The 11,073-nt window shown below is 37.1% G+C and overlaps 1 protein-coding gene across 7 annotated transcripts in view; it reads left to right on the forward strand.

Annotated features, from left to right (window-relative positions):
- UBE2V2 (ubiquitin conjugating enzyme E2 V2) overlaps positions 1-10,246 on the forward strand; it is a 34,581-nt gene extending 24,335 nt beyond the window's left edge. For 4 of the 7 annotated variants that reach the window (XM_066330838.1, XM_066330849.1, XM_066330830.1 and 1 more), the window contains exons 2-4: positions 221-366; positions 3,623-3,748; positions 9,387-10,246. In XM_066330838.1, coding sequence (XP_066186935.1) covers positions 221-366; positions 3,623-3,748; positions 9,387-9,533 — 419 coding nt within the window. In that variant the 3' untranslated portion in view covers positions 9,534-10,246. Of the gene's footprint in view, positions 1-220; positions 367-3,622; positions 3,762-8,648; positions 8,708-9,386 lie in introns of all 7 variants that reach the window. The other 3 variants (XR_010744865.1, XM_066330870.1, XM_066330857.1) reach the window with 3 other exon arrangements.
- Positions 10,247-11,073: the final 827 nt, after the last annotated feature.

An 11,073-nucleotide genomic window follows, 5' to 3' on the forward strand; every position in this document is an offset into this window, starting at 1 on the left:
TTATGGCTTGTATTGGTATCACTTGGTGGTAATTAACTTCCAGTGAAGCAGTTAGTTGTTACAGAGCAATTAGAGTGCTAAATAAATTTGTGCAGGCAGTATTTGTTTGATTTGGAAAATATATTCAGGAGTAGCCAGTGTGTAGCACGTAAAAGCAACGATGTTGTTAACCTTTTCCTTAATATGAGCAGTATTAATTACATTATTCCATTTTCTCTAGTTAAAGTACCTCGTAATTTTCGCTTGTTGGAAGAACTTGAAGAAGGGCAGAAGGGAGTAGGTGATGGTACAGTAAGCTGGGGCCTTGAAGATGATGAAGATATGACACTCACCAGATGGACAGGAATGATTATTGGGCCACCAAGGGTAAGTGTGATGAAATTAAACATTTTTGTTACATTTTTAGGCTGTGCAAAGTGCAAAAACATGTTACTGTTCTACAGTGTAAAGGAATTAGTTAAAATTCAGTGTATGAAATTGTAGAAATAGTATATAATTCCTCACTTTCTGGCACATAAGTGTTTCAGGCTAGCCTCCCCTGTTTCTGCAGCTGTCTGTAAAAGCCAGTTATGATTTGAGACCTATTTTACTGAGTTATGAGTATATTCATTCTGTATTTCCACTGTTACTGAACATTGGTGTACACTGATAGTACAATAAACAGGGATCTGTCTTTCCCCATCTTGTCATATGTGCCTGGTAATTTCAATTTTGTAGTAAACTGGCAACATATTTTTAAGGTCTATAAGTTTTTTCAAATAGTCTTTCAGTATAACAGTGTTAGAATTTCAGTTTAATCATACCTGAACACCAGCAGCTTTTAGTTACCTCTAATCCTTCTGACCTTTGAAGTTCTGTAGAATATTGTTTAGCCTGATACAACTTGCAAGAGAATTAATCACCTCTTGTGTGTATCAGCCACATCAGATATGAGTGGAGACACGTTTACTTGAGTTACTGCGCTCATAAATTACAATATGATGCAAAAGATGAGGGTGTAACTGAGACCTTTAAATGAGTATATCTAAGTAGCCCTAAGTTAGCACATCTTTCACTGCTAGAAAAAGAACTATCTTGTATGTGCCTTGGTGCTGCAGGGCTTATAACTCTGCCTCTGTGAAAATAATGTCTTCCAAAGTAGCAGAGTTCCAGAGACAGATTCAGTGTAGTTCAGGTTTCTTTTGGAAGTCCGTTGCCACTTGGAGTAGGGTGAGCACTGAATGAATTTGCTGAGCTCCTAAGATTTGGGTGCAGTTGGGAGAGGGCAGATTTAAAATATAATCATAATGACTGTATGCTTTGGATATTAGCTTTTGTGGAATCAGTGTTTGAGTACATTTGGAAGAAAGTTTGTAGTCTACTGTGTTGGAATAAAAACTTGAAAATTGACCTAGCTGTCATAGGGTGTCCCTGGCCTTCTGAAAACCCTCCAGAACTGCCTGTGACTGCTTTGTTGTTCAACCTAAGGTAGACTACTACACATCTTTGAAAAGAGATTATGATGTGTATAATACCATAATACTGTTATGTAAGGTCCCATGTGTTTCAAAAAAGCAATACAAGTATTCAGCCCGGCTTGGGATACACTTTTTAGTCCTGGTCAGTTTGTAGTTCTGTGATTTTATTTTCTTTATGATAAAGAGTGCATGCAAATAATATATCTTGTGCCATTTCAGGGACATGCAGCCTTGCAGATAGAATGACTTGCAATATGTTGTGACTGTAGAGAGTGGAAGCCATCAGCTCCCAAACCAGTGACAGCACCTTGAGAAGAATTGCATATTTAGTTTCAGGGTCTGTAGAAGATGAGTGTTTTTTGGAATCGGCTGAGTTAAGTAGATGGTACAGTTACGCAAAACATGGAGAAAGTTGCTAATATTGTCCATGAAGTTCTTCTCACATGTGGCTTCTCTACAGTTGTGCAAAATATTGCTTATAATTTTTTTTTCTTGCTTCATTTGAAAGGTGACCCAACAGCAAGAAAGGAGGGTAAGATTTGTTTCGGATTAACAGAAACATTTTTCTGACTTTCAGAAAATGGGATTTTAGATTTTTTTTTTTGGGAAGCTGGCCAGGGATGCCTGGCTTGCAGTAAAATGACTTGATAAATTGAGCAAAATTGAGAAGCCACCTGGATAGGAATAAGGGAATGAGAAGGAGTGCTGTTCTTGGGATTTTCCAGAGTTGTGAGCAGAGTTATATACATTTTGGCCTATTTTCACTATAACTGACAGCATCCCTCTCTGGGAAAGTAAATCGTTTTGGCTGAATGAATAATGAGAATTTTAGTTACCGTGTTTTCTTGATGTGGTACTAGCTTGATACACGGCAAGATAGAATCAGAGTGTTAAGGGTTGGAAGGGACCTTAAAGATCATCCTGTCCTGTCATGGGCAGGGACACCTCCCACTAGACCAGGTTGCTCAAGACCTCATCTAACCTGGTCTTGAACACTGCCAGGGTTGAAGCATCGACAGCCTCCCTGGGCAGCCTTGTCCAGTGCCTAATAACACTCACAGTAATGGGAAAGAATAATAGAAAACCTTTTGTTTTGCATTGTTTCATTCTGACCATCTTGCTGTTCAGTCTGTGTGCCTGCTCAGAAATTCCGGTGTGCAGAGCTAGGGTGCTTCAGGAGTCAGGTTCTCACTCTGCATTTCAGTTAACCTAGACTAGAGTGGTGTTTGATAACTTGGCTGTATGGTTGATACTTCTGCTTGGAGAGGGACGGCTGACTGGTGCAGAACAGATTAAAGATGCTATTTCTGGAAAGTTGAGAGGCATGTTATTGCTTTTTTGTTCATATTGGCTCTATCTGTTTTGCCAATGCAAAGGCAGGTGTAGAAACTGAGTTCACCTTCCTTTTGGAGCACAGAGGCGTTTGCAACAGTGGTCAGCAAAGCACTGATCCTTGTTATGGCCACTTTTGTCAAAATTAAAAAAAAAAATAGAACTATATCTAATTCCAACATGGCTTTCTCAAAGTATACTTACACTTAGAATTATCTGCTCCATGGTCACTTTGGAATGACATCTGCAAACGAGCAGTCACTTTACTGTCCAAGCTCATAAATCCTCCAGTAAACCAAGTAATTCTCAGCTGCAGAAATTCCCATCTGTTTTCTGTCGTGTTAACAACTTCCAGAGCATGTTTCTTTTGCAGGTTATATTTTTATTTTGGTTTTGGTTGTATCTTAACTGTTGAGTTATTAGCACCTCTGTCTTTCTTCATTTCCATTTTTTTACACTGTTAGGTTTTCATTATAAGGGAAGGTGGTGATTTTCCTAAAGCTAATTGATTTCTCTTAGTCCTGTACTGTGCCACTGTTGTTTTGAGGATGCAGGTGGATAGAAAGGATGAGAGCAAATGGGAATTGTATTAAAACTTGTGTATGGTGTAGTTAATAAGCAGTGTAATTTATGCATAATCCCTGAAATAATCAATATAACCAAAACAGTGAAAATCAGTTCAGTAATCAAAGATTTTCAGTTGGTACACTTATTAACAAATTTATATTTATTTAATATTTCTTAATTGCTATTCCTCTTGCCTTTGCTGTGTTAGAATATTATTAATGTTTACCTTTCAGTAAAATGCATTAGTCTGTCTTTTTGCTTTCTAGACAAACTATGAAAACAGAATATACAGTCTGAAAGTAGAGTGTGGACCTAAATACCCAGAAGCACCTCCTACAGTTAGATTTGTAACTAAAATTAATATGAATGGAATAAATAATTCCAATGGAATGGTAAGTTGAAATGGTAAGATCAACCATGCTGTTAATTTATACTAAAAATATGTGTTTTCTGTGAAAATCAGGTGAGGTAAATGCAAGTTGGACAGAGCTTTTGTATTATATTTTTATAATATAAACACAGATTTAAATTGAATTTTGGTGGCTTACTACTTCAAATCTTTGTGGCTTTTTTTGTGGCTTACCAGAGCATTATTTATAATATTGAGACAGTTGGGTTTTTTTAAGTGAAGATAAAGGTTTTAGTTTTGAACAGGAAAACAATAAATGTTTAAGCTGTGTGTAGGTATTTCCCTCATAATACTGTTATAAAAGGGGATTAGTTTCATATTGTAGCAGGAATATTACAAACTCTCTCTGATGTTTCCACTAATTAAAAATGGAGGTTATTCCTGATGAGACTCACTCTGGGTATATTAACTCAGTTGTAATGAACTGGTGTATTTATACTCTTGTTTCCTTTATACTGGATTTATTCAAATCCAAGGTGATTCTGAACTTTGGTCTTAAGACCTTTTGATGTATCTGATAATGATTTGCGTTTTGAAGATCAATTTGCTGTAAATTGCTTTCACTGATCCTGGAGTTGGGGTGGGATGAGTTCACAGACATGAGCTGTGGCAGCAGCTCGAGCAAGTTTTACTCTGTTACTCACCAGGTACTTAAATACTGTGAGCAAGGGAGGTGTCCCTGTGCTCAGAGAGAGGAGGTGTGAGCTGGCTTGCATTTTCAGTGATGTATGCATGTATCAGCAGGAAACACAGTCACATTTGTGTATATATTTGTCTTTAGCAAATGCAGAGTAATTGGGTTAAGGTAAAAGATACATTAGCATCTTTGGATTTTGAATAATTTGTAAGATTTCAAAGGAAGATGGACTTGCATTTCTGTAATTAACAGTACTGAACTGTGAAGCTCAAGTGTCTCAATGACTGTAGCAGGGGAAGAGGTTCTCAGGATTTTTTGAGCTGTTGCAGGTTCTAGAGTAGTGTTCTGGTTGGTCATCCAAAGCTAGTGCACTAATGCTTCAGAAATAATCTAAAATTACTCTGAAAATACTTCTATGTAGCTAACAATCTTACTCTACCTGAAGATCCTGTTAAAATTGCTATGTGCAAATTGGCTCATGTCCTTAATCACAACTGGCTTTTTGTCTAAAGGTGTGTGTTTATTGAGAAATTGTGAGAACCAAAATTACTGCTTATAGTGTGTTTGGAAGATGATTTTTGTACGTCTTCCTAGTACCATAGAAGCATGTAATTATTGTGATTCAGTGAAGAAGTGTGCTCTCATGGCTTCATCTCTGCATACCTCAAGGTGTAGGTGTTGGTTTTCAGAAGCAGGACCTGAAGGTTCATATTTACTGAAGCCAGTAAGCTGGAGCTTTTGTTTGGAAAAGTCTACACTTGATCAGCTTGCTGAGGAACAGGGTGACTACTGTGACAGGAAATCTGCCTGGTTGTTTTAAAAGCACTGTTTAAATTGAGTCATTGTTACAGGAAAAATTGATTTTAATAAGTTACTAATGTTACATCAAACTATCATTAGATAAACTTTTATAAAGGATTTTCTGAAGGAGTTGCTATGCAAATGCATAACTTCTTTTTTTAATGAATTTAAATGGGAATAAGTAGATTTTTTAATGAAAAAAATCATAAATAATGAATTTCAACCACATCTATTATGTAAATTTTAATGTGCCCATTGTCCCAGTGTCTTGTATTTTATCTTATTTTGTCTTTGTGGTCATTGAGAAACTGTGAAATAAACAGTGGGGGCATGTTCAGCATCCTAGAGCAGTTAATACTGCTGTTTCCTGGTAGTTCCTTCATGTTTCTTCCTAGCTGTTCTACTTTCTGGTCACCTTTCTTTTAATAGATCATAAGTGGTTTGCTGCATTCTTTGAATTAATGGCAGGGTTTCATCTGCAGACTTCCTCCACTGTCTGCGCTTCTGCAGGCACCCTGGGTTTTGTCGTGTGGCCAGCTTTTGGTCACATTGCTTATAGATGTCAGGACGAAGTTGTGACTTGCTGAAAAGAGACTTGAGACAAACAGCAGCTGAAATTGTTCTATCACAGCAGATTATACTCAAAGCATTTGTAATATTGTTAAGGTAGGATTGTGTGCCAGTTAACATCTGTGGAAGAGTAGGGCCCACACTGGGAGTTGTAGAGGGTAATAATCTCTGTTAAGTTAGAGGGTGAGTGGTGGATGGGAAAGATGGATAAATGGAGTTACTGGGGATCTAAGGAAACTATTCTCATACTGCCCTCTGGGCAGTGGTTCTCAACTTGCTTGACTTAAAAATTCTTTTACACTTTGCATGAAAAGGGCATATGTGTAATGAATTTATCAGTACTGACAGGTACAACTTTATTGATTTTTTTTTTTTTTTTGATCTTTCTGTGAGAGAGGAGTTTGTAAGTAACTTTCCTGGCAGCAGCATATCTTCAGGAATCACTTTTTAGTGCAGGAAAGGAGGAAGCTAGTTCAGGAATATTTTATCTCAGAAGACTTAGGTGCTCTGAGGCACCCTGTTAAATTGTCTTTCTTTTCTTAAATGCAAGTTAGTTTTTTGTAGGTGTTTTCTTTTTAATTTACCTATGGACCTGCTGTATTTGTATACAGAATTAGATTAGTAAGGTCAGAAAAACTAGTCAAAGTACTTGTATAGAGTTGGACAAAATGCTTATAAGTGCTAATGTCATCACTGTTCTAAAACTGTGGATTGTCATTCCTAATGCTACAGAGTCTTTTCTCTTGGAGTCTTACGTATCCCATATTGATAAACACAGGTTGCATTCTGATGTGCTGTTTGTTTTCCCATTTTCTTTTGAAGTTGTCCGATTTTTGCATCTGTGATAGTGCTCCTCAGCAGTCTATCTTGCAGGATTTGCAATCACTTCTGTTCATTCAGTTACTATTAACAACTGGAAATACTTGTTTCTTTTTAAATCACTTGGGACTCTCAGGTGTCCAGTTACTGATTAGAGTATGTTTGCTGTAGACATTTGCTACTTGTTGAAGTTACTTGGAACATCATAAACATTGAACACATGGCATCATTGTGTAAAATAATTTGTTTTATTTTCAGCTGTTTAGAGGAAAATAATGCATTTTATGTATTGCTTCTTTTGCTGTTGGTCAAGGTTCCACAGTGGTGTACCCTCCCAATAAAACAGTCTAGGTAAAATAGTCTTCAGATTGCAGTTTGCAGTTTTATTAGCTTTTATGTGACCTTGAAATGTCTCTCTCTGTGTTCCATGGTGTGGATGCTAATGCTTTTGTGTGATTTGAACGTAGCAAACTATGTTCAAATATTATATTGTATATTATATTGTATATTATATTGTGTCGCTCTCTTAAATGTCTTTAAATGTCTTATCATTGTTCTTCATAAAGTGAGTTTATTATGTACTAACTTGGAAATCAATTCTGCAAGACAGAAAACAGAGCCAAAATCTTTACTGCAAGATGTTATGAAAGAAGTTGGTGACTTGCAGAAAAGAGACTTGAGAAAAACAAGCAACAAAAATGTCATGTTGCAGTAGTCTTTAGTCAGAAAATGTTCATAGCAATATTAAAGCAGAATTTGCAGTCTGTGAGTTTTTTTGTTGCAAATTCCCAGCAAAAAAGATAAGCAGGAGGAGCTTACTCTTAAGTGATCGGCTCTCATATTCCAGTCTTTGTAGAACTGCATTATTTGAACAGCAGAGGTGAGTGGCTGCTGTGCGCAGTAATTGAGGCAGACACCCAGACCTGAGGGAGCCGGCAAAGCCAAAATTGAAGAGAAGAAAGGAGAAGGAAGATGGTGTGAAGTCTTCCAGACTGAAGATAGATGTTCATTTCTGTAGTCCCAGAGCAATTACCTTTCCAGCCATTTTGCCTCCTATCTACCACCTTAACCCAAATCGCCTTTTAAAAAAGTAGTGATAGTACAGGAATTACAGTGATGATTTCACCAGTGCTAACTTTCAAAACCTTTCTGTATTAGCTCATACACTCGTGTATTTTAAACTGGCATGATGTTGCTGCATAATAGAGCTTTTCTTTTGATGCTGTTTTTCTTTTTTTATCAAATGTTTGCAGTAATTATTAAGTAATCTGACTGCCATTCATACTTGTAGCTTGATAATACACTGTTGTTGGCAGCTCTGCTGACTTTAAGGAGTTCCCAGCACTGAGCAGAACACTGTGTGAAAAGAAGTACTTTTGAGTGCTGAGCTGTAAATAAGGTCAAGGATCCTGCTTAGGGACTTCTTTCCAAGGTGATGGTTTAAACTGGGTGGGTTCTGTCAGTTCAGTTCAAGAAATACTTCCCTGTACATGGTTTACCTGAGCTGATAGACAGTAGCAGTGTTAAAGAAAGGAACAAGAGAGTGGACAGAAGTTTCTTAGGATAGCATTGCTGCCCAAGCCAGCATGTTGTTAAACCTTGGCCTCAGCTTCTTCCTACAGAAAGGTTTAGTCTCATCTGTTTTTCTGAAAATAGAGATCCTCACTTCAAATAATCTAGAAATAAAACATCTGTGTTAACATTCTAATTTCTGATTCCAGGTCTTTTTTTCTTTCAGCTTGCCCTAGTTAAGATGGGATAAGAAACTTCTTGATGTTTTATGCTACCTAAATCATAAAACAGTGGTTTCCTACACTCTTGTAGGCATGTGGGCTGCAACTCTACCAAAGGAATCCAGTAGCATGCAATAGCCCTGTTCCTGCCCCAGGGCCTGCTTTGCAGTTGCACAGCTGTAGCCCCTCTGTGTTCTTAAGTTTCTCCATGCAGGGACTGGGACTTAACCTGCTGCCAAAACAATTCCCAGGATGACTTTCAATTGCTGACTTTCCTATGGAAACCTCCCCGTTATAATATAATTGTGTAAATTGTCCCACAGGTTTTATAAACGCATAGGAGAAGTCCCATGCCCTTTCTTTTCAGTTCATATTCCAGTTGGTAAGTGATGTATAGTAATCTTCACAGCTCCATAAGATGACTTATTGTGAGAAAGATGCAAAGAGCTAAGAAATGTCCAAGCATTACAAATCAGTTAATTCAGGATTTCAAGACATTTCTTAGTACATGCAGTGGATCTGGATGTATCAGAAGCACCGTGTAATATCACTGTGGAAGAAATCGCTAACAATACTTGTAACAAAGAAATAATAAGGGAAATGGTCTTTTAGAAAGGTATTCTATGGACTTTTGTGTGGCAGGTTCTTTTAAAGAACTGAGGAACACCCAGGTGCATATATTAGCATAGTAAAGGTGATTTCTTGTTTCTTTTTTGGGGGTAATTTGAAAAAAAAACTATAAAATTTGCGAAATAGCAGCTCCAGTTTTGCAGTGAACAGTTTGCTGATGTCCTCCTCCTGTCCTCCTTTCCTTCTCACTAATATAAGTAGCAGCACAGATGGAAGGGTCCACCTGCATGGATTTTATTGCAGAATCTGTATCTGTGTGTAAGTATATGGTTGTTTTCCTTAAAATTTTTTAGAAACACAAGGACTTCATGCCACAGAGAGGATGTCAGGGAATGCTTAGACAATTTCTGAGAGCAATTAGGTCAGTAACAGTTACTTATCTAGATATTTTGTGTTCCATCATAAATTAGATTTCTCTCTTCTTTTTCCAGGTGGATGCACGGAGCATACCAGTGCTAGCAAAATGGCAAAATTCATATAGCATTAAAGTTGTACTTCAAGAGCTAAGACGTCTAATGATGTCCAAAGAAAATATGAAGCTTCCACAACCTCCAGAGGGACAAACTTACAATAATTAATTTTAGCTGATTCTCAAACTTCTGTCTTAAAACAACAACCTTCTACTCATGTAATGTCTTGATTAAATCTCACAATGCAAACACCCACACATTAAAGAATTTCAGCTGGTATACATGACCTGGACATTTGTAAGAATATATATAATATATGTATGCCCAATATGTTTTCAGGCACTATGGGAGAAAAAGGCAGCACAATTATTTTTTTCTCTGAGGCACTGTCATTTAAGCATAAGCCTGAAATAGCCTATAATTGGAATTCAGGTTTTACAAGATGAAAGCATGACAGAAAGTGTCAGATTGCTGTGGAATAATATATGTTACTGAAAATAATCTCTGGAGAGGCAAAATATAAATGGCATGCTTTATCCATCTTGCTTAGTAAAAGAGCTGCAGTTAAATTTGTTTTAAGGTAGCAGGTACAGTGAATACCGTTGCTCATCTTGTTTAATTTTGCAAGGGTGTGGGTGCCGACTACTAGTAGTGTCACAAAGTATGTTCAGGATTGTTTTGATACCTGTATTTATAAAATGGGGGGATTAATTTCTGTTAAGCAGCTCCTGTGTTACATGTATTGGACATGGCAAATATTTGTTTACAGTCTTTGTTCTAATAAACCATGCATTTAAGTTTTAGTGAAACAAAGGAAATGTATGGATATGTGATTGAGATTAAAGTTAGTCTTAAAATGTAAATAAAATGTGGAAAGTGTCTGAGGCTGTGCCATTTCTATAATAGTCATGTAATATATGTACAGTAACTGGTAGAAGTAGTGGAAAGCCAAACATAATATTGCTGCTGGTGTTATGTGCACCTTTTGTTCTTATCACTTTTGTATGCTTAGTTTACTTGAGAGGTCAGGATACTCCATATGTTCCAGGGGAGTAAGTTCTGTCATCTGTAGTATCACTTCTTCTGACAAACTTGCACTCTGTGTGTGTGTATATAAATATATTTTAAAAAAGCCCCCAAACACCAAACCAACCCCAAAATAAAAACAAACAAAAACCCCTTGCTGAACCGTCTTCCCTTTAGCTCCCCTCCAGATTCTTTCGAGAAATGAGCATAACTATCACTTTGTTTACTAGACCTCTAAGCAGTTTTCAGATCACATTGCTGGAGTCTGTCCTACTTCTCAGTCCTTTGTCTTGCTTTTTTGCATCTTTTCCTCTTTTATGTTGCCTATTCTTCTTGTCTGTTCTGCTTTTGTGTTTTTGTGAAACACACAAAAAAGAAACTTCAGGAAGCTTTACTAAAAATCACACCTGTGCTACAGATCATCTATTTCCATCTGCTTAACATGAATCATTTGCTGTGATGCCACTGTGTCCATAGCTAGAAGCTTTCTGCCTTTCCTGCAGTCCTTAGTCTGTTTTTTTTTTTTCAATATAGTCTGTCTGGTGGGAGCACTGGTTTTATTTCTGTTACTGATTTCTCATAAGCAAGTAGTTAATGCTGTTCTTTTGGATATTATGCCTTCTTTCTCTGCCCCTCACCTTGGAGAATGCAAACCTTTGTTCATTTTGGTGAGAATATGTAA

This window comes from Sylvia atricapilla, chromosome 1 (assembly GCF_009819655.1).
Source record: "Sylvia atricapilla isolate bSylAtr1 chromosome 1, bSylAtr1.pri, whole genome shotgun sequence".
NCBI lineage: Eukaryota > Metazoa > Chordata > Aves > Passeriformes > Sylviidae > Sylvia > Sylvia atricapilla.